The following is a 19,924-nucleotide window of genomic DNA, read 5'->3' on the forward strand; positions in this document are numbered from 1 at the left end:
TATGCAGCGTGCGCTATGGGCGTTGTTACCGTGTTATAAAATGGTGATGTTAATTTTTATGTTCGCTCCAGGATGCAAATTTAGACGCAAAGTGTTATTTTGTTTTGCTTGTAAATATTCGCCGGGTAGATCGTTTATTTACAGGAAAGACAGCGCGTGCGTGAAATTTGACCTTATTATACCTCGAGGGCGCAATTTCGTTTTTACCTCGTGAAATTCCGACGTTGGCAATAGCGTGATCTTGGTTTATCTTATCCTCGACAGGGGTGCTTCGTCATGTGAAACACCCATTTCGAGGACTAAAGGCGCAAGTTATAGCCAAACAATAATCATCATCCGTCTTGCTTGCGTTTTATCTTTTTTTTTTTTAGAACTCTTCGGTCGCTACTTTCCAATCAAGAATCATGCTATGTCATGCTGATAACGCGCAAACCGTTTGTGACCTGGAAGTACCGGGAGAGTAGCGTTAAATAAAGGAAAGTAAGGCATGAAGATAGACGATTATTGCTCGAGAACGAGGGTACAATGGGTACAAATGTTTCTTTTGTAATGTAAATCAAATTACACCCGTAAGTGTGTTATTATGCGACTGTACGATATATAAGAAATGTCTGCATGTACCTATAGGGACTTAGTGCGTCCCCATGCAGTCGAGAACCATCCTCTATCTTGCGTGCGTTAATTTCCTTTATGTCGCACGGCACTTCTGCAGGTCGCAAACGGCATGCGCGTTATCAGCATGACGTAGCATTCTTGAGTGGAAAGTAGCGACCGCAGAGTTTCAAAAAGGAAAGCAAGCATTGACGATTACTGTTTGGAGACAAGAGTCTCGTAATGTATAAATTTTTAGCGAGTAACTCCTCTCGAAATGGCTGTTTTTTCACGGAGAAACACACCTTTATAGAGTGCAAATGTCAGCGTTACGCCCTTGTCAACGTCAAATTTTCATGGATGCGATTGCAAAATTAGGCCCTTCAAATACAATGAACTGCAAAATACCTCATAATCGGCTGACTTCTATGCCTTGCGGCCTATCAGATGACTGAGTACATTTACGAAACAAACGAAATCAGCAACACGTTAGGACCAAATCTGCATGCGAGGGGAACTCGGAGCGATTACAATTAACAACCAATCAGGAGGGCACCGATCTGAACCAGTGAGCGACTGCGTTTCTGCATAAATGCTCGCCCATTTGTGGTTATTTGCGACATATATCTTGCGTGTTTCCGTGTTCTAGCGGGTAACGTATAATAGTTAATTAACCATCGCTCAAGACAGAGACCGACAGAAATACTTGCATGAGGCCTGCATCGGTGTTATCGTCAAGCGCACTATATCTAGACGCCAGCGTGCCTCGCACACACAGCAAGATTGTAAGATTGTTCTCGAAAACGTACATGCATCAGCGGTGACAGGACCGCACTGATTTACGCTGCCTCGAAGCAGCTGCAGCTTAGGTCCAAGCCGAGCGAGCTTTTGCATATGCTCGACGCGCTGCTCCGCTCTCCAACAGCCTGGACATCGGGTTTCGGGTCATTCAGTGGACGCATCGTTCACGTGACTGTGCGCAACGGGTCCATAAATTCTTAACGTATGGTTTAGCTGCTCACGACCAGACTGTCGTCGCCTCCGTTTGAGCGCGGACCCTCGCAGCACTAACACCTAGCTGCCTCGATCCTCGGCCGTGCAGGCAGCTCAGGTCTGTAGGGAACTAGGAACATTTCGGGTGCTTAGGAAAGAAAGGCAATTTCTGTCGTGATCTCTGACAATTGAGAATGAAACAGTCGTTCGTCAAGCTTCTATAAGCAACTTCTTGCCCTTAGCCGCGACAGGCATTACTCCAGGCATTACTCCAGGCATTACTCCAGGCGTCCGATGCAGGGGAGTCCCCTGCTATGCATGCCTGAACGGCACATTGTAAGGGCACTTGGGCATCATGTTTTCCTGTCTTATTCCTGCATGTTACCCTTAGTGCCTGAGGTACCACGATGAATATGTCCTATATTTGGCAAAATGAGTGTGCATGAGTGAGCTACTTATTACTCGGATCACTATATGCACTAATAAGTTGTAGACACAACTTCTTAATCTACTCGAGTATGCATTCAGGATCACGGAATTTTGAGTGAGTTTCATGCTTTACTGCTTAACGGAATACCGATGCTAGAATAAATAAACATATATCTATATATATATATATATATATATAGATATATATATATATATATATATATATATATATATATATATATACAACTTATGACTTACAGCAGTCCCATCACGTGGCAACCTTGCATGTTCAAAATGAACGCATGTATATATCGCTGTCGTGAGTCGATCTTTGTGACAAAGCTGTAGCTTTTCCCTGCCTGTGGCTGAGGAGCCTTGCTGGAGTGCTTTTACAAACCATGTTAATTGTGGTTTGAGATTGAATAGTATGTTATAGCCAAAATCTTTCCTTCGACCATACCGCGCGTTACTCGCTATAGCGAATTGTGTGGCCACTTGGAGAATATCACCCGGGTCGTCGCTATGACAACATGGTACGCAATGTTCTTTCACGTTCTGCGGAGAGATAGGACGCCTGTACGCACGTACGTGTGTGCTGCGAGCTCTGCAAATACCGCGCGGGCACCTCCGGCTCTCCTCGTTATAAGGATTGTTATCTTGACCGGGACGAGACAAGGAAAGCACACAATCGTGGCAGTCGCGGCAAGCAGCTAGCGACTTGGCTAGATTACAGGCTCGAAATGACCGCTTGTAGTAGTACAGTCGTCGTTCGCCGCCGCTGCTGCTGCGTCGTTCCGTGTACGTGCCGAGCGCCTACGTATTTCGTGCGGGCGCGGACAACGCCTACAGCGGTAGTGCCTGCTGCTTCGAGACGTTCAAGAGGGCCTCAGAGGAAAGGAAAGCACACAGAATTTCGCGTTTGCGACTCCCGATTTTTTTTTTCCCCTCTCGGGTGGTAGCAGCCTGAGCCACCGGTGGTGCAAGTCGTCGGATGCGCACGATTAACCGAATGTCATCCGTGCGCTGTCGCGGTCAATGTAACAAAACTGTGGAATACGCGGCTGCCTTGATGACCCATCGTCAGCGAGCTCTGTGCAAAAGATGCGACCGACGTGCGAATAGTTGCTAGTTTGTGCGCCAGCGTCGCCGTTCGGGTGGTCGGACTCCGTTGCCGTGTGTAGCTGGGAACGACCCGACAGGTGCGCGCCATTGAATGCAAGATGGCTCTGCGTTGGAAGACGGCCAGAAGGACGTTGTCCATGCCCGAGGTGAGATCTTGCGTTTGAATGACGGGGCTGGCACCGCGAGGAATCGGGGTTGGCTGTAGTTTGACATACGGAATCAAAACGCAGCAACGTGTATGTATGTCGCGCATGGTGTCCAGAGGACAATGTCACGCCTGCATTTCGTGCACGGTCACCACAACTTGGCAATAGCACGGTGCCTGCGTACCTCGGAGCGAACACTGGATATAGACTACTCAGAGTAGTGAGGTCGATGAATACTTTGTTTAGCGCAAAACAACAGACACAAGAAAGACGGCAGGACAAGGCGCTTGGACAAGACACAAGAAAGACGACAGGACAAGCGCCTTGTCCTGTCGTCTTTCTTGTGTCTGTTGTTTTGCGCTAAACAAAGTATTGATGGATTCGCACCAACTAGCCCGCCAACGCATTGTATTGAGATCGAGGAGCTTGAGAAGTTAGACACCGTGTTTCTCTGGAATATGTTTTGTTTATTTAATAAGGTACTCGCAGCCTCCGCTAAGCGCACTTTTGCAGGGAGAAAACAATCTTGCAAAATTTTATTTCGTATTGCATAGTAGAGTACGTAATGCGACACACAGCTGCAACACTTTTAGAACGCATGAAATAATACAAAAAAAATTTGCTGCAATTTAGTATGGGACACAGTCAAACAAAGAAATGCTATGAGGCTCATAAAAACTCAAAAATGATTTCTGCGGGTTATTGCAAACCTCGCTTATGGTGAGCCTACGTCGCACTTTTTCAACAGATACAAAATTTTAAAGTTTAGCGATCTATATCGGCATAGGCTAGCGCGAGCGTATTTTTTAAGTAGTAGAGGAATTTCTTGTTTATACGGAAACTGCGAATTTAGAAAGAAGTACTGTCACCCATGACATTCGGAGGACCGAACTTTGGAAAGTTCCGACTTGCCGTTCCACGTATGGCTTACAATCACTGAACAATAATTTGCCGCACTTACTAAATTAATTTTATATATTGTGCATAGGCATTTCGCTAGTTAAACAATCTGATTTGGCTGCACTATTCACTGTGTAAATTACTTCTGTTTGTACAAATTGTCCTTGAGTGCTTTTTGTCAAGGTACTTCTATGTGGCGTACTGTTTTTTTGTTACTATCACTGCTTTTTTGTTGACAAATTTCACAGCGTGCCTTATAGATTTCACTTATTTGTGAATGTACACCTGTCAGCGGTGTTTTCTGTATGTGCTGGCATGCTGCACCAAATTTATGCCTTTAGTGTTTTTTTTTTACTATTAGTTTTCTTTATTGCATGTTTTGCTGACCTGTCGCTGCCATGTGTTGTCAGAGGGTTGAGAGTATTCAAGCCGTCTCTTGGCATTTTCCCTCACCCTCCTCCATTTTCAGTGGAAAACAAAGCTTCATTCATTAATTCATTCAAAGGTTCACATGATAGTGGCACAACTATTATCGGCTCTTACACGTTGGCAGTAACGAAATCAATGTCAACACTTCTTAAAATAAACATCCTCTCGGAAGCACACGGAACTACAAAGGATGCGCATTCCGTTCAAGGATGCAGTTTCACTCCTGTACTGTTATAAAAAAAGACAGGAAAGAAATAATAATTCAGAACCGTTTATTCGGCACATATCTCCTTTTCTTTTAATAACCAATTTGCGGAAAACGCAGTTTGGTTGCTTTATGTGTTTGCGTTTATTGGAGGCGTATATACGTTTCTGAGTTCCCCGCGCCCGCGGTGTTTCGGATAAAAGGGTATCATCCCACAGGCATTCCTACAGAGCAGCGGATGCGAAAATACGAAATCGCTGTTATAGTCTCATGACTTGTGAAAGTACGTGCCAGAGGGTCTTGTTACGATAAAATGCGCGTAAAAGGATTAAGTCCGTGACACGTGATCCTGTGAGCTGAATGAGGCGAGTGAATAAACGTGATTAACCGTTTTATTGCTGTTGCCCGTATATTCACCATGTTGAACATTAGGGAGTTTTAGAATAGGGGCCCCAAACGTTTTGGGGCCCCAAAAAAATAGCGTCGAAGCCACTGCGCATGCGCAAGACGCAAACTGCGTTTGGGTTTTGCGTTGGGAACGCTATTTCACCGATTTAGCGGGAGCCCAAATAGCGGCCCCAAAAGTTTTGCGTCGGCAAACATGGCGGCACCCATCGAAGCGACGGCTCTAACCTAGCACAAAACTGGGTTCGATTCGTGGTAACGCGTGAAGTTCACAAGCTAGGAGAAGTGACTGCGGTTATCGCTTTCTGTCAACAAGCATGTGTTATGAAGATTGACTCATTAGACGCCGCTTATTTTGAATTCGATTGTGGATTTTATGGCTCGTAGGCCTAACATGGCTAAGCTTGGCTGGTGAAGGCTAGTAAAGTTGGTTTGCTCAAAACTAAGCGCAACTAACTGTTTGCTGCTTACAGAATAACCTCTAAATTGTAATTAAACGCGAATACACGCAAGTCAAAATTATTATTCCTCTCATAAAATGGTATATATTATTTAATTATTTCTAATAGCTTTTCTTTGACGCCGTAGTGGCGCTGTCAACGCAAGACGCTATCCGCAAACGTAAAACCCTATTCTAAAACTCTTCACTCCTACGTGTCCCAATGCTGACACCCGCAAAGCTCTTTGGGGCCCCAAACTATTGGGGCCCCTATTCTAAAACTCCCTATTAAATCATAAGAATCGGGAACGTAACTGATCATGTTTTACTAGGATTAGGACCGACATTAACAACGTTTAATAACGCCGGCCAAATTAGTCTATTTGAATTTCGCATTTGCTCTGACAGCCGGACAAAACAATATCGCACATTTTTGCACGCAAGAGTAATGCGCAAGTACTTGGGAATGATAAATCGAATACCTGCAGCGTAATGGGGAAAGACGCGGCGTTTTTGTGGTCATCTCCATTTCCTCTGTTACCAAATGCCGAGGAGTGGTAAATGTCTCGGAACTTAATTTCTGCATAGCAAAGTTGAAGACAATAATTCATTCGCGGAGCTGAGCGCTGTTCGACGGCAGTGATGATGTCTGACACATCCTTCTATCATTATCGGCACGGCTTGCGCTCAGCGCTTTATATTTGGTCTGCTAGATCTATTTATAATTCAAATGGCGTGCCCAGTGTGCCCTCGCTGCGTAAGTGTATGTGAGGAAGTTCAGTGCTCCTGTGAAGTATCGTCTGCTGCGCTTCGCAAAATACGAAACGAAATTCGTCTGCTCGCTTCTGGTCCGGCCGTTGGGTAAAGAAGTGCACGATGTTTTCTCCAATTTTGAGATCGAGTGCTCCTAAAAGGGCCGTTCGTACAGCATTAACCGGTCGATTGGCGCACTTGAAAACAGGCTTCGCGATGCACGGCCGCCGCGCGCGGCCTGGAGCGCGTCCGAGCGGCCGTGTTGTGTTAAAGGGGCGTGCTCTGGTCACGTGATGATGAACCGGCTGCGCGCGCCGCCGCGCCGGTTTCGTAGCCGCATGGCCGTGTTTGTGTAGGCGAGCAAGACGAGGCAAGTTAGCGCTGCATCGAAGTGTCGCTCTTGGTGTGTGTTTTTCCGATTGTTGCATCCGGAGGATAATTCAGCTCCGTCACCTGAGTGCATTTGTCGCCGCGTGACGCCGCGAGCACTTCCCGCAGAGCGGCCGACGCAGCGAGGCACGAGAAACAGGCGAGTTGGTCTTTCTCCGCCCTCCTCTTAGGTAGTGCATGGCTGTGCTTCAACATGCATCGCGAATTTTGAGGGGTACGGCGGTCCGTCAGCTTAGCCGTGCCAGCGGTGTGTAGACTGTCGAAACGGCGTTCGTCGTTTCCGTGGGTATGCCAAGGCCAGCAGAGGCGGCGTCGCGGGTGTCACGGCCGCGAACGCAGGACAAGGTTAAGGTCAGCGGAGCACATGTTTTCCAAGCGACGAAGCGCACGGCAAACGGGGGAGTTCGGGCTCCAACCACGTCGTGCCGAAGCGCTGCCGTCGCCGGGGGCAGAACGAGCCTCTCTTTCGTTTTTAGGCCATATCGGCGACGTGCTTATTTTCGCTTCAGGGTGTGCATTCTAAGTTTCCAGCGTTGTTGTTGCTGCAACTCGCGCGGCACGCCAAGCCGCGCTGTCAGGAAGAGCTTGGCAGCCGCGACAACAACCCGGCGCTCTCTCTCAAGCGCGCGTGAGTGTGTTGTTGTGGCTTCCGGGGCGCGAAGAGAGGTGGGAGAATTCCGCCGCGCACCATACTCTTTGAGCGCACTCTGGCGCACCCATTCTTCTCGCCCCGTGCGGCCCGAAAATATTGATCCGGACACAGCCGAATCGGTCAGCCCGATGCGAGGAGCCGAGAGCGCGCTGCGCATTGTTTTTGCTGCGGGGGACGCGGAACAGCGTGCCGATCGAGCCCGTCGGCGTCGTGTCCTACGCGCTTGCGGGCGAGCGAGCGTTGTCCACGCGCTACCGGCCTGTTTTTGTCACGCCAGATGCATGCCTAGCTGTGTGTGGTCGCGGAAGCGTGACCGCCTACCCCTCTCGCGGTTTATTTGGCTCATTGAGTCCATGTGTGTGGGACGACCTTTCTCCTGCAACGATGATGCGTCTCGTGAAAGCGGGCTTTCCTTGTCCACTTGTCCTTTGGCTGGCGTCCAAGGAATATCGCATCGCTTCCGCTCACGAAGGGAACCAGCCCGTGGTCAAAGATGCGCTCTCTTTCTCCGCCGCCACTCGCTCGTCGTCACCGCGGCGCGATCGCGCCGACGTTTCTAAACGCGTGCTACGGATGTTTGGGTTCTTTACGTATGCGTGCTTTGGCGGTAAGGAGGAGGAAGGGCCACATGTAGTTACCACTTTCCGGCGTCGAGTCAACACGACGCGCCGAATGTGTCCACCCTCCGCTGTTTTGCATACTTTTCGCACTCTCGATCGGTAGCACTGTTTTGCACACCTTGGCAGAATGCTGCCCACGACACATGACCGTTCGTATCGCCAGCGACGCGATTTGCTGCAGAGCCGCTGCATTGTGGCGTCGTAGCTTCATCTCTCGACCGTGATAATGCAGCATGCCAGGCTCTGAGCGCGCTCGCGACCCGCGGCTGTTTGGCGAGGTTGATAATTATTAAATGCGCCACCGGCAGCTGCCTTTCCGTTATAGAGTTGTTGCATTGCGGCGTGCATTCCACGGTTTCGAAACTGGGTTGATTGAGAAAGGAACGGTGTCAGCCCCCGAGGCGGCAATTATTTTGCTTTGAACCGGTTGCCTGATAGTACCGGCGTTGCTATCCAGACATCCTGGCTTTGACCTGTCCACAACAGCGCCGGCTCTATACAATGTCGCATCAGAGCGCGTATTATACATGTTCTAAATCAGTCTGTGTTCACCTTTGTGTACTTGTGGTCTGTACAGCCGTGCTCAACGCCGTGGTGAAATGGTGAAAAGCTTACCTCGAAGGCAAAATAACAAAAAAGGGGGGGGGGGAGGCAATAAAGACAGAATACACAGATAATAAGACTTTGAAGAACAGCTGTGTCACGCATGGTTGTCGTCGTCGTTGTTTATTTAAAGCCTTTATATATACTCCGGGAAGTTGCGCTTAGTAAATTCAAGATTTTCTCTAATATCGACTTTTCTTTGTCCTCCCGTAAACAAGCGTGCAACTTCGCTTATCGCAATACCGACAGATTAATCGTGCGAGTTGCATTACATTTGTAGTCCGTTATGTCTTCTAATGATCGGCAGCCTTATAACGAATTTTCCATCCCTTTGCAACTCGGCACCTTGACATTGTGTAAATTTGACTGACGGAATTTGAAAATTTGCATGATTTAGTCGGCTGAAGCGAGACAGGAATAACTTGAAAGTCGCTAAGTGAGACCGCCGCATTTCGGTGCGTATGTGAGGCTGAAGATGTCGCCTAACCGATTAACCAGTCACTAACTTAACGTGTTTGCGAAACTTTTCACTTATGTGTGGTTGCGCATAGCTTATAGGAAAACTCAGACGTACTGCGCTGTGCGTCCTGTAAATATCGATCACTAATTCTCTCCTGACTGGCAGATGTCAGTCAGAGAAGAGAGATTGCTGCTACACCGTGTGACTGAGTCGATTGTTAACCGTTGGCCTGGTCAATGCCCGAAGTTTCTTTGACTAAGCGTGTACGTAACCAGACAAACGTTCGCCAAATTCGTCACCTTAGGCTAACATCTGAATGACGTTTTTGAGGTCACTGCGGCATTGTTAGAGAGATCCACACGGCGTGGAAGCAGAGCTGTAAGAAAGATGTGCGCGTGGTTAGTGTTAGGAAGACGGCTATGACTGTCATCGTCAACCACACCAATGGTGAACGCGACGAACGTTGCTGACGTTCGCCGCATTTACGGGAACAGATCGACGGCAACCGAAAGACCAACGACGTTGCGACTTATTTGCAACAGCACCGAATTATTTCGTCGCCTTGTGGAGAGTGACAGTGAGCTAGCTCACCGTCACGGAGGCTGAGTTGCGCGATTCTGCTTCCACGTCGGACCTTTTTTCGAGACTGTGTTATTCGTGGTCAGGCGCACCGCTCGCCTACACCATCTGCTTGATCCTGAGCCACCCAACGTCTATAGAGAAGTCACGGAAGCATTCTATAGATATGGACTGAATACTTGTCGCGGTGTTTGTGCTTGATGCTATTTTCGTCTCCGATTGATTATGGCGCTTTGTGTATGAGCGCCTTGTACTCGCAAGAGCAACGGTAAATGACTGATTCTTATCCACAACCGGCCATTTCCCGGGAGAGTTATTTTGGGTTCGTTGTAAGATCGAGTGTTGTGGATTTTCCGGAAAACAAATAAAAAGAAAGTAAAATAATAAAAGCGAGCGCTATATGTCACTCCTAAAAAGTGTTTCCAGATTTTCTTTTCTTTTTAGGCTTGCTGTCTGGTCATGCGCCTAAGCTTTTTTCGTCGTAATAGAAATCATTGATGGTTTCCGTTTACGGTTGCTCCCTCTCTTCTCACCCCAACGCTGAGTGGCTCGGAAGTGCGAGAATGGAATACGGGACACACAGTTATTCCTGTGGGAGGATTTGTCAGCGGTTTCTATTTGCTCTTAGAGAACTATTGGACGACAAACAAACAAACGAACAAACAAACTCAAACAAACAAATAAATAAATAAATAGCGCCGAATTGTTAAGGTAAACACTATTTCAGTAGCGTAGCTTTTTGTGCGAGCCCTGTGGTGGACGCTTTCGTCGCCCTGTTGCCGCCGCCACAGCTCTGGAGGTAGGCCAAGAGCCACTCGGAGGGAATGTGCCGACGTGCTGTGGACTTTTGGAAAGTGTTGTCTTTAAAAAGTTGGAGGCGTGGCGCTTTGCGGAGCGATGAGGAAGAAGCGCGCACGAACTTGGCAGGGCACCCGGCTTGAGCTTTTGCATGTGGAGTCGCTCGCCACTGCTTGAACGTGCTCTCGCTGCGAGTGGCAGGGGCGCGGACACGTCGCCGGTTTCTCGTGGACCTGCAGGTTCGATTTCGCGTGACCGCCGGGAAAGCCTCGTTTCAGCTGCCCTTTACCTCCCCATCAGGTGGCGAGGGGAAGCTTCTTTCGTGCACTCTTCGGATATATATATATATATATATATATATATATATACGTACTGCGTCGGATGGTCTGCGGTTCGATGATTCGGAAAACTAGAATCGTCACTTCGGCACGACGTTTCCCGTCGTCACCGAGACTACGCTGATGCGACAGAGCGAAGGTGAGCGGATGCTGACCGGCAACGCGGTGCCCCGTTTGTCCACCGTTGGAAAGTCCAGTGTAGTGTGCCCGTGTATCTAGAAGCGGTAGGTGTCGCATTGTTCACACGTAGGATGGATGTGAAGGAAAGAGTGCTGTGGCATGTACAGCCGCGGTCACGTCTGTGTAGAGCGCGCGAGCACACGGCTTTGCTCTGCGGGGCGACACCGTGCGGCAGATGCGGAAACTGACGCACTGTGCCCAGGAGCATGCGCGGCCTAATATACATGCAGAACTGTATTGCACGAGTGACAACGTTGGAACGGGCAGTTGTTTCACCGAATATGTACGCTTCCGCAGGGCGCTCTCGGTATCGCCATGCCAAAAGATTACGCGTTTCAGCTGATAACACGCGCCCGACTCTCACAACAAACTATGTGTGCTTTCTAGCCGTCCCGATTACGCGGTGATACGAAAAAAATGATAACGCCAACAACAGCGTAAAAAGAAAATCGAGGCGTTAATTTTTCGATGCCGTCTTCTGCCTGCTCTTGGCGCTCTTAGATAATGCGTTATTTTGTATTTTGGCTCATATCATTATTTATTACAGGACGTGGCGCGTTCAGTCATTGCCGAAGAAGAGAAGCCTCAGCCTACGGACAGCGTTTCCACAAGGTGTCTTGTGGTTAAAACTTTGCCTCCTTCCTGATGTTCCCCTTGTTAGGCCTCTGCGGACTACTTCGAATCCATGTCTTTCTGTGGCTCCCTTGTCGTTTTTTTTTTTTTTGAGAAAACTGCATTATGCTCAATACCATAGCCATTAGAGCAGCAATAACCGCTTCGTTAGATCATTAGGTTACACGACGACTTCCACTTTTTAAAAATAGACATGGAAACACTAAAGAAGAACTTTCATTTATACGAAAATATGCAACGAGAAATGGCGGGTATATTCTAATAGAAAATGGGTCCTCCGCGATTCTGTTTCACAATTTCGATCCTCTTGGGAAGCGAGTCATACAGCGGATTCACAAGGTCTGGCATCTGTCGGAGACGGTCCCACTCCTCCTTAATAGCTAACCAAAGCTCGTCAGCGGTGGCTGCGGCTAGACCTGCTTTTTTGGCTAGATTTGACTTCATCATTCCCTATACATTTTCTATGATATTTAAATCGGGGCTTCTCGCAGGCCATTTTAGCCTTGTCACACCCAAATTGTCCAGCGTCTTCTGCACTGCCTTTGATGTGTGGATGGGTGCGTTGTCCTGTTGTAGCCAGTAAAGTCCATCCGGGAATGGGCCATCGAGAACATACGGAATAAGCACTGTCTCCAAAACGTCCATGTACGTTTCAGAGGTCATCTTCCCTGAAAATCGATGCAATGGTCCCAAACCTGTGTGGCTGACCGCGCCCCACACGTGAACAGTGGTGCGCCCGCTTGAGCGAGTACCCAAGACATAGCGCTCCTCGTACCTGCAAAAGATGTGTCATCGACATATGAATTAAACTAACAGCTATTGCGTTGACATGTTTTGGTAATGTGTCATCGATACATGAATTAAAGTAACAGCTATTGCGTTGACATATTTTGGTAAGCCAGCATGGACCACGTTGCAAAAAAAAAAAACGAAATGAAAGTGCTTGATGTCAATTAAAACTGTGCTGGGTAAGGCTAACTCTGAAACCACGCAGGAAGAAAAAAAGTATTAGTTGCAATGCTGAAGTTAAATATCGTATTACATGTCGCAACTGCTTAGAAGCTTGAGACTACACAAAAGGCGTTTTCATTGTCAAGCAACGCTGTTCCTGAAAGAAGTAGGGAGGTACCCAGCGCTCGCAGCCAGTAACAACGGTATAGGAATACGCGACATACCGGCAGTTGCGCGGGCGCCACACCCTCCTCTGCTGGTCCCAACGGGTGCAGAACGAGGCCTCATCCGTGAACACAACCGCGCGCCAGTTGTTCGGGCACCAAGACTCCACCGCAGACGCAAACTCATGTCGCTCATTGCGGTGTCATTCATCCAGCATCACTTTTTGCGCTGACACTCTGCTTTTTATACCGGCTTCGTGAAGCCGTCTCTTGATTGTACTAAGGCTGATGTTTCCGAGCCCAACTTCGTCCCTTATTTCTCTGGCGCTGAGATAAGGATCGGTCACAGCTGCAGCCACGATTAAGCGGTCCTCATCTTCTGATGTCACCCGCTGTCGACTTGCACGAGGAGCATCACTAATCCGTCCTTCATAATAAGCAGCCTGAAGTACCCTGTTAACTGTGCGCATAGGGCGCCGGGTGGCTGCGCATATCGCTCTTTGGGACATTGTGCGCCCCATAATAGCTATTGCGCGTCGCTCATCCGCTGTGAGTCGGGGAGCCATTGCGAATATATTCTGCGAAAAGGTTCGACTTCTATGTCTAATATAGGCAGCACGCATGCGATGTTGTGATTTCATTGGCCGATACCATTATCTGGGATTGGTGAAGACAGTTTTTCATATCAAGTGCCCTTACAGAATCGCACACGCTATCACTCACGTGCGCAATTCCCTTGTCATCGCGCGTAGTGAGATGGCGCCCTCGGGTAATGCGCACAACCGGCAAAACACGTGCGCTTGCCAACATAATTTCTGGTTTAAAGCAACGTGCGCCGACCTGCATGTATATTAGGCCGCGCATGCTCCTGGGCACAGTGCGTCAGATCCCGCAACCGCCACATGGTGTCGCCCCGCAGAGCAAGGCCGTGTGCTCGCGCGCTCTACACAGACGTGGCCGCGGCTGTACCATATATACATGATATAAGGCTACCTGCGATGTGGCTAGCGTCTGGGCAACCAAATGAAAGTCTGATCAAACCGCGTGCTGGCCTTTTAGTTGCCTATAGATGTGCGAACGATCTGCTTAAATGTTAGCAGTCGCCTGAGTCCGCGGCAGTTGAGTTGAGTGGTTGTAGGCTACTGGTGGGATTAGCCTTGCAGTTGCTGCCGGCAATTGCTCCACCGTAGCGTCACTTAAATAAATCGCATAAATCATACACAGACCTCACAATTACAAATGGTCACTCCTAAGGCCATTATGCGGAGGCCAAATCCATGTCCTGCAGGTAATTTAAAAAAGTACTACCACGTCCCTATATATGCTCCGAACCGAGCCAGGAAAAGAAGGGGGAGACTGCTGATTCCGCTCAATGAGAACGCGCTGTAGCTCGCGTAATTAAAGTGACCGAGCCGTTCCTTTAATCTCGGCGCTTGCATTCGGCACATTGCGCAATGTGGCGTTCAGCCCCTGTGTTAGTTGCGCAACTAAGCGGTTTTCCAAACAACGGCTCAATCAAAACGAGCTCCCTACGCTCCACGAGCGCAAGCGTCTCTCGCTGCAGCTCCAACTCGCCGAGCAAACACGTGGCGACCGAGCGTTGCTCGTGGCGAAAAAGTTCTCGCATTTTTTTTTTCCTTTGTAAATGTGCACTGTTTGCCGTGCACGGTTTTCCGCTGCCTTGGTAATTTGTGTGGGTCAAGTCTTCGGCTGTGTATGTATTGCAACCGACGAACACCGGGAGAGTTCGATCGACCCGCGGCCTTGAAGGCGGTGCCGAATGGCGCGCTCGTATGTAATGCAACGCCTCCGATCACTTATCTCCGAGCTCCCGTTTGCGGTGGGGCACCGCGTTGTTGTTGCGGGTGGTTGCCGTGTCGGGCAGGTGTGCGCGCTGCCGCCGGCGCGGGGAAGCCGCGCGCGCGTTTCCCGGATGCGCGTCTCCCGTGTGAAGCCGAGCCGCGGCAGATGGGGCGCAGAACGGGGGATGCCGCCCGCTCCCTCCTGCAGCAGCTGCTGCCCGTGCAGCGTGTCCTTGGGGCCACCGCATGCACCGAACGCGCACACATACGTGACGCCTCGCGCGTCACCGCCGCCGTCGCCGGTGTGGCGTCGCAACGTGACGGCCCCGCAGACGGGACTGGCCCGCGCCGTGCCACCAGCGGTGCTGCACGCGGTCTAACCCGCGACAGGTGTCGCGGAAAATCAGGCGGCATCGGCGTCCCGCGTCGACCGTCGCTTCGACAAAAAATTTGGAGGACGCTTAAGCTTCGCCTTCAAGAGTGGAACGCGACAGCGTTCCCGTCCACCCGCCAAGGGGTGTAAGACAGTGGGCTACGGCGCAGCGACTACGCGCCCCCCATCGGACGCGGTGAGCGTCGAGCAGCGCCGCGTTCGGCGCGGCAACGAAATGTGCGCCTGAGCAAGCGACGCACGCCTGAGCCTTAGAAACAGCGCGTTTCTAAAGCAACACCGCATTCACTAGAGACGCTTTTGTACCGCTTGGAAGCATCCAACTCGTGGCTGAGTGATAAAGAAAAAAAAAAACTCGTGGCTGAGTGGTAGAGTTTCCGTCTCACACTCCGGAGACCCTGGTTCGATTCCCACGCAGCCCATGTTGCAAGTTGCTTTTTATTCATGAAGTGCCTGCTGGTATTTATCGCTCACGGCCAACGCCGACGCCGACGACACCGGCTTTTCTGCGACACGAGCTCCTTAACGCTGTCGCGTTAAAATCATTGCGAACCGTGCAAACCCAGCCACGCAGACCTTCCGACTAGCGCAAAGAAGTTACCGAACCAATTGAAGTTCACCCAGTAGGTAAATTTGTAGCTCACAGTTTCGACATTGCGTCGTTCCTCACTGTCACTCCGACGTGACAGTATGATCGTAATACAAGATAGTGTCAGCCAGTTCTTTCTGGACAGTGAGCGACGCAACCGTGGGACGTGCTTCGTCAGCCGCAGCTGCTAAACGAGCTGCCCGTGCAAAGGCTCAGCGTCGGCGCCGAGAGGGCACTGTCACCAAGAATCAAGTTCTTTGCCACAATGAGTCGCGAATTCAAAACACCTTAACAGCGGCGCTCATAATTCGCGTTAGGTAGTATCGTGATCGTCGGTGAATTTTTTCCCCAGTTGTTTTTCCTTCACTTCTAACATACTACCACTGAAAGATAAAGTTTGCCATTTAGTTTGCATAAGGTAGAACTCACAATCATATAAACAACATGCACTCAGCAGCTGTGGCAGTCTTTTCTGTATCACAATAGATCGATTTCGTTTTTCTTATCGTAACACCGCCAGATCATGCCTGTCTCTCACAGGGAGTTTGTGCCATTGTTGATGGAAATCATCATCAATGTGTGCCGCGCATCACACGTCCGAGCGTGACCATATATAGTCACGCTCGGACGCACTAACGAGGGCTGAAAGGTTTTGCGGTATATGTATACATGTAGCGCCATTCAGCCCACGGCCACATCGTGCGTGTGTGTGTTCGGGGACGCGGCGCCGAAAATACGCCCGGAGGACTTCTGTATGTTGTGGTGCTCGATCGTCGTACTGACAAGTTTGTCATTTATACTGGGCCCATCTCGGGGGCGCCACGCAGTGGTCGATACGCTGTCCGGGTGGCTGCGCCATATTGAGTAGCCGTTTTTCGGTCATAAACAGACGCCACTCGCCAGAGAGATGGAGACGGATAAATGAAAGGCAAGAAGGTTAAGCAGGACTCATCCTGGTTGGCTACCCTGCTCTGCAGGGGAAGCCAACATGCTAGTTATCTTGAGGGGTCTTGTAAGGTGGGGGTTCGTTGTATAGCTGCAAAGGTATCGGAAGCCACCAAATACCTGGCTATTCCAGAATCTTGATCAGAAGCTAAAAGAGGGAATCAAAGGAAGGAGGGGAACGAAGATAACGAGACTATTAGCGGAACTCTAGTGTATAGACGGGAGGAATAATGCTGAACCACTGCGTGTCGTTCCGTGAGCTCGCTCTCTCTCTCTCGCAAGTCCCAACGCGAGGAACCGGGGTTCACTCGATCGCAAGAACGCAACGAACTAATCTGGTACCGCGCCGTCTCAGCCCAGTTGACACGTCGCCTGAAGAAAGACGGAAGAGACGCTCGTCTGTCAAGGGGGGCTAGGCTCAAGGTATATATAGGGTCGCCGAGTGCAAATAACAGTGTCGCCGCAGCCGCTTTTGTTGCATACGCTACAGGCTGTCGTTGAGGCTTGCCCTCGCGCAGATCATTGTTCATACAAGGTCGCCGACACGCCCGAGGCGCTTTGGCAGGGCGCGACACGAGGACTGTGTTTTCGTGAACGAAGAACTCCAGTCTGAGTGGGCACTGTCAGGATTGGGGGCTCAATCCCATCGTCCGTGGTCCTTTGCCAAGATTGGAGTACGGCATGAATTCGAAGGTAGCTGGCCCATGCCGTCGTCCAACTTATTTACGCTGAGATCGTTGATGAAGTGAAGAACTGTTTCTCATCGAGAACGAGGAAAAAGGGTTTATTTACAGAAATTAAATCAGTCTAACATGACTGCTTGAGAAAAAGAGTATCAGTCCAGCATGACTGCATGAGAGAAGTGACTCAGTCTAACATGACTGCTCAAGAGAAGTGTCCTCAGCATTCGCACAACCACAGTTTTTATACACTCGATCCGCCGGTCATACGAGGCGGCGACTGTTCGTTTACTCATCACCAACTCGCCGCTGCTCTGCAGATCAGTTTACAGACACAAAGGCACACACATTCCGAAGCCCAAACGACGGCGTTGGAGGGGTGCCGTTCCGGGAACTATCGGTGCCGATCGAGGGTCGCTCGTTGTTTTGCGTCATGCCGAAGCGTGAGAAGCCCCAAAATACCTCGTTCCCGCGGCAGCTTGTCCATGCGTGTCAAATCAGCTCCGCGTTGGGGAACTCCGGAATCATTGTTCACACACCGAACTAGTTCCGTCACAATGTCGATGGGGCTGTAGGAAGGAGGCAGTTTTCAGCACAAAGGCCGCTTCTTCGAACGCCTCCCAGCTGCAGCGACGGTGAGGGGGAGGTGCGCGTCGTGTCGCCCTGTCGTAACTGTGTGGCAATCTTGTTTTGCAGCTCGCCATTCTTAACAGCACTGAGCTGGAGATTGATCATTGTGTAACGTCACCGAGTACAAGCCGACTAAGAGATAAAGCACTTGGCTGTGCATACTTTCTTGCTTAAAAAAGAAAAAAAGAAAAGAAAGATATACGGCGCGAGAAAGAGTGAAGCTGTGTTCGGTGGTCTGCGCGAAATAATTATTTTCTATCACTCGCTTCTTACTTTTTTTCTTCCCTTCATTTCACCGTTCCGTCGAAATTGCAGAAACCGCACGTACTACGCAATTGCATTGTGCTGTGTCATTTAGTTCTCCAGTGAGCAGGCTTGAGCAAGTTAGTAACACGCGTTGGCTTAACCAAGGCTCAATCACATCGGCGACTTGAAACGGTCGCACGACCATTTGCGACTGGCGACCAAGAAGCGACTGAATGCGACCGATGCTCACCCGGGGCAAGCCCGGCTGGGCGCGACCTGCAAGTCGCATTCCCGGAGATCATCATTCTCATCAAAAATTTTACTATATAGATTTGCGCAGTTCGCGCGCACTTCGCCGCTGGTCTCGCGTTCCGGCAACAGCCATTGATTTTGATTCGAGCAAAGAGCAAGACGTCGTCACTGCGCTGACGTGCTCTGCCGTGGTGCTAGCTGTGGCTGCGCGGAAGATTTCGAGGAAAAAGCTTAGAACGACAGAAAGCTGAGCTAGTTGGTAAGGATTCAATATGCAAAATCGCCTCAGTGCTCCCTTCAGTTGATAGTCCGCGTTCGTGTTGTCCACTTCTCTACTCTTGTGTCCTGTCTGCACGCCTCACTTCTTTTTTGCATGAGGAAAAAGCGACGCTAGTTCGTGCACCCGTGCCTCCGTTCGCGATACGTGGCCAGCCACGCCGTATAGCCGCCTCCTGCCCGAACTCCGCGCGCATGACGACGAGTATTATCGAGAGTAAGCTGTAATTTCTAGTTTGCCTTGCGTGGGAATCGGTGCATACTTTTCGTGCATTCTCTCGCTGATGTTCAGCTTCCTGCGAATGCCACCGCGTACATTCAACGCGTTGCTGGAACTGCTGCGCTCCAGCATCACGAGGCAAGACGCCAATTACATTCCTGTAGTCTGCCATGGTGACGTGGACTTTGTATTTTGTGTGACGCAGTATAGTACACTGGATGAAAACGCACGCTAACGTAACTTGCGGCGCGCCGCTGATTGGTTTAGCAGTTTTGCGACCACCGTAGGGCGACTGTAAAATCGAACAGCGAAGCGACTGGCCCAAAATAGTCGCCTTTCGAGAAAAGCAACCATTTGCGATCATTTGCGACTAACTTGGTCGCGCGACCGCTGTCAGTCGCCGGTGTGAAGGAACCTTTATGGAAGAAACCGAGAGCAGAATACAGTTTGCAATGACGGAGGTGGCTTCTAGCGTTCAGAAAGTCGCAGTGAAACAATTCGACATACAGCCACGGTTCATTAACGATTGATTAGCCGTCGTGACGTGAATTGGTGAAGAACATGAAACTTTGAAGCGACTTTCGCTACAGACATAGCGAAAGAATGAATAAATAGGCGAGCTCCGTGAGACAGGTTATTACTTTTTCTTCGTCCGCGCTCGCTGTGTGCGCGGAACTGAGCGGCTGGGTATCCGAAGCAGTGATCGAGATGTAACCGGTTTGCGCGCGCGCGCGTGTGTGTTGCCACAGCGGTGACCGCCCACCGACTGCTCCTGTGCGCGCCATAAACGGACATTTACCGCGCTTTCTCGGGTATAACCACCACGAGAACCTAAGCGGCTCATTTATTCTCAACGCGGAAGATCCCGGAATGAACCAAAGGTGCGTACAGAAGTATGGACTGCCCAGCTGTTCGAACGTGCTTCACGACAATGTTTTATAAACATTCAGTTAGTTTGCCACGGGAATCGGTGACGCATTTAGAAACGGAGGGTTTGACTAACCTGGCAGGAGCTGTGACGCTACTTCGACGCTTCAAGGTTGCCGCAGCAAAGTCACTACCTGGGATAATAAAAGCAGCAAAGCATAGAAGAATACATATAACTGTGAGAAG

The 19,924-nt window shown here is 49.8% G+C and overlaps 1 protein-coding gene across 4 annotated transcripts in view; it reads left to right on the forward strand.

Annotated features, from left to right (window-relative positions):
* Positions 1-2,791: 2,791 nt before the first annotated feature.
* LOC135915024 (5'-AMP-activated protein kinase subunit gamma-1-like) overlaps positions 2,792-19,924 on the forward strand; it is a 411,044-nt gene continuing 393,911 nt past the window's right edge. The window contains exon 1 of one of the 4 annotated variants that reach the window (XM_065447981.2): positions 2,792-3,281. In XM_065447981.2, the coding sequence (XP_065304053.1) occupies positions 3,234-3,281 (48 nt within the window). In that variant the 5' untranslated portion in view covers positions 2,792-3,233. Of the gene's footprint in view, positions 3,282-6,727; positions 6,942-19,924 lie in introns of those variants that run through there. The other 3 variants (XM_065447978.2, XM_065447979.2, XM_065447982.2) reach the window with 3 other exon arrangements.

The sequence above is a fragment of the Dermacentor albipictus genome, chromosome 1, assembly GCF_038994185.2.
Source record: "Dermacentor albipictus isolate Rhodes 1998 colony chromosome 1, USDA_Dalb.pri_finalv2, whole genome shotgun sequence".
In the NCBI taxonomy this organism is placed as follows: Eukaryota; Metazoa; Arthropoda; class Arachnida; order Ixodida; family Ixodidae; genus Dermacentor; species Dermacentor albipictus.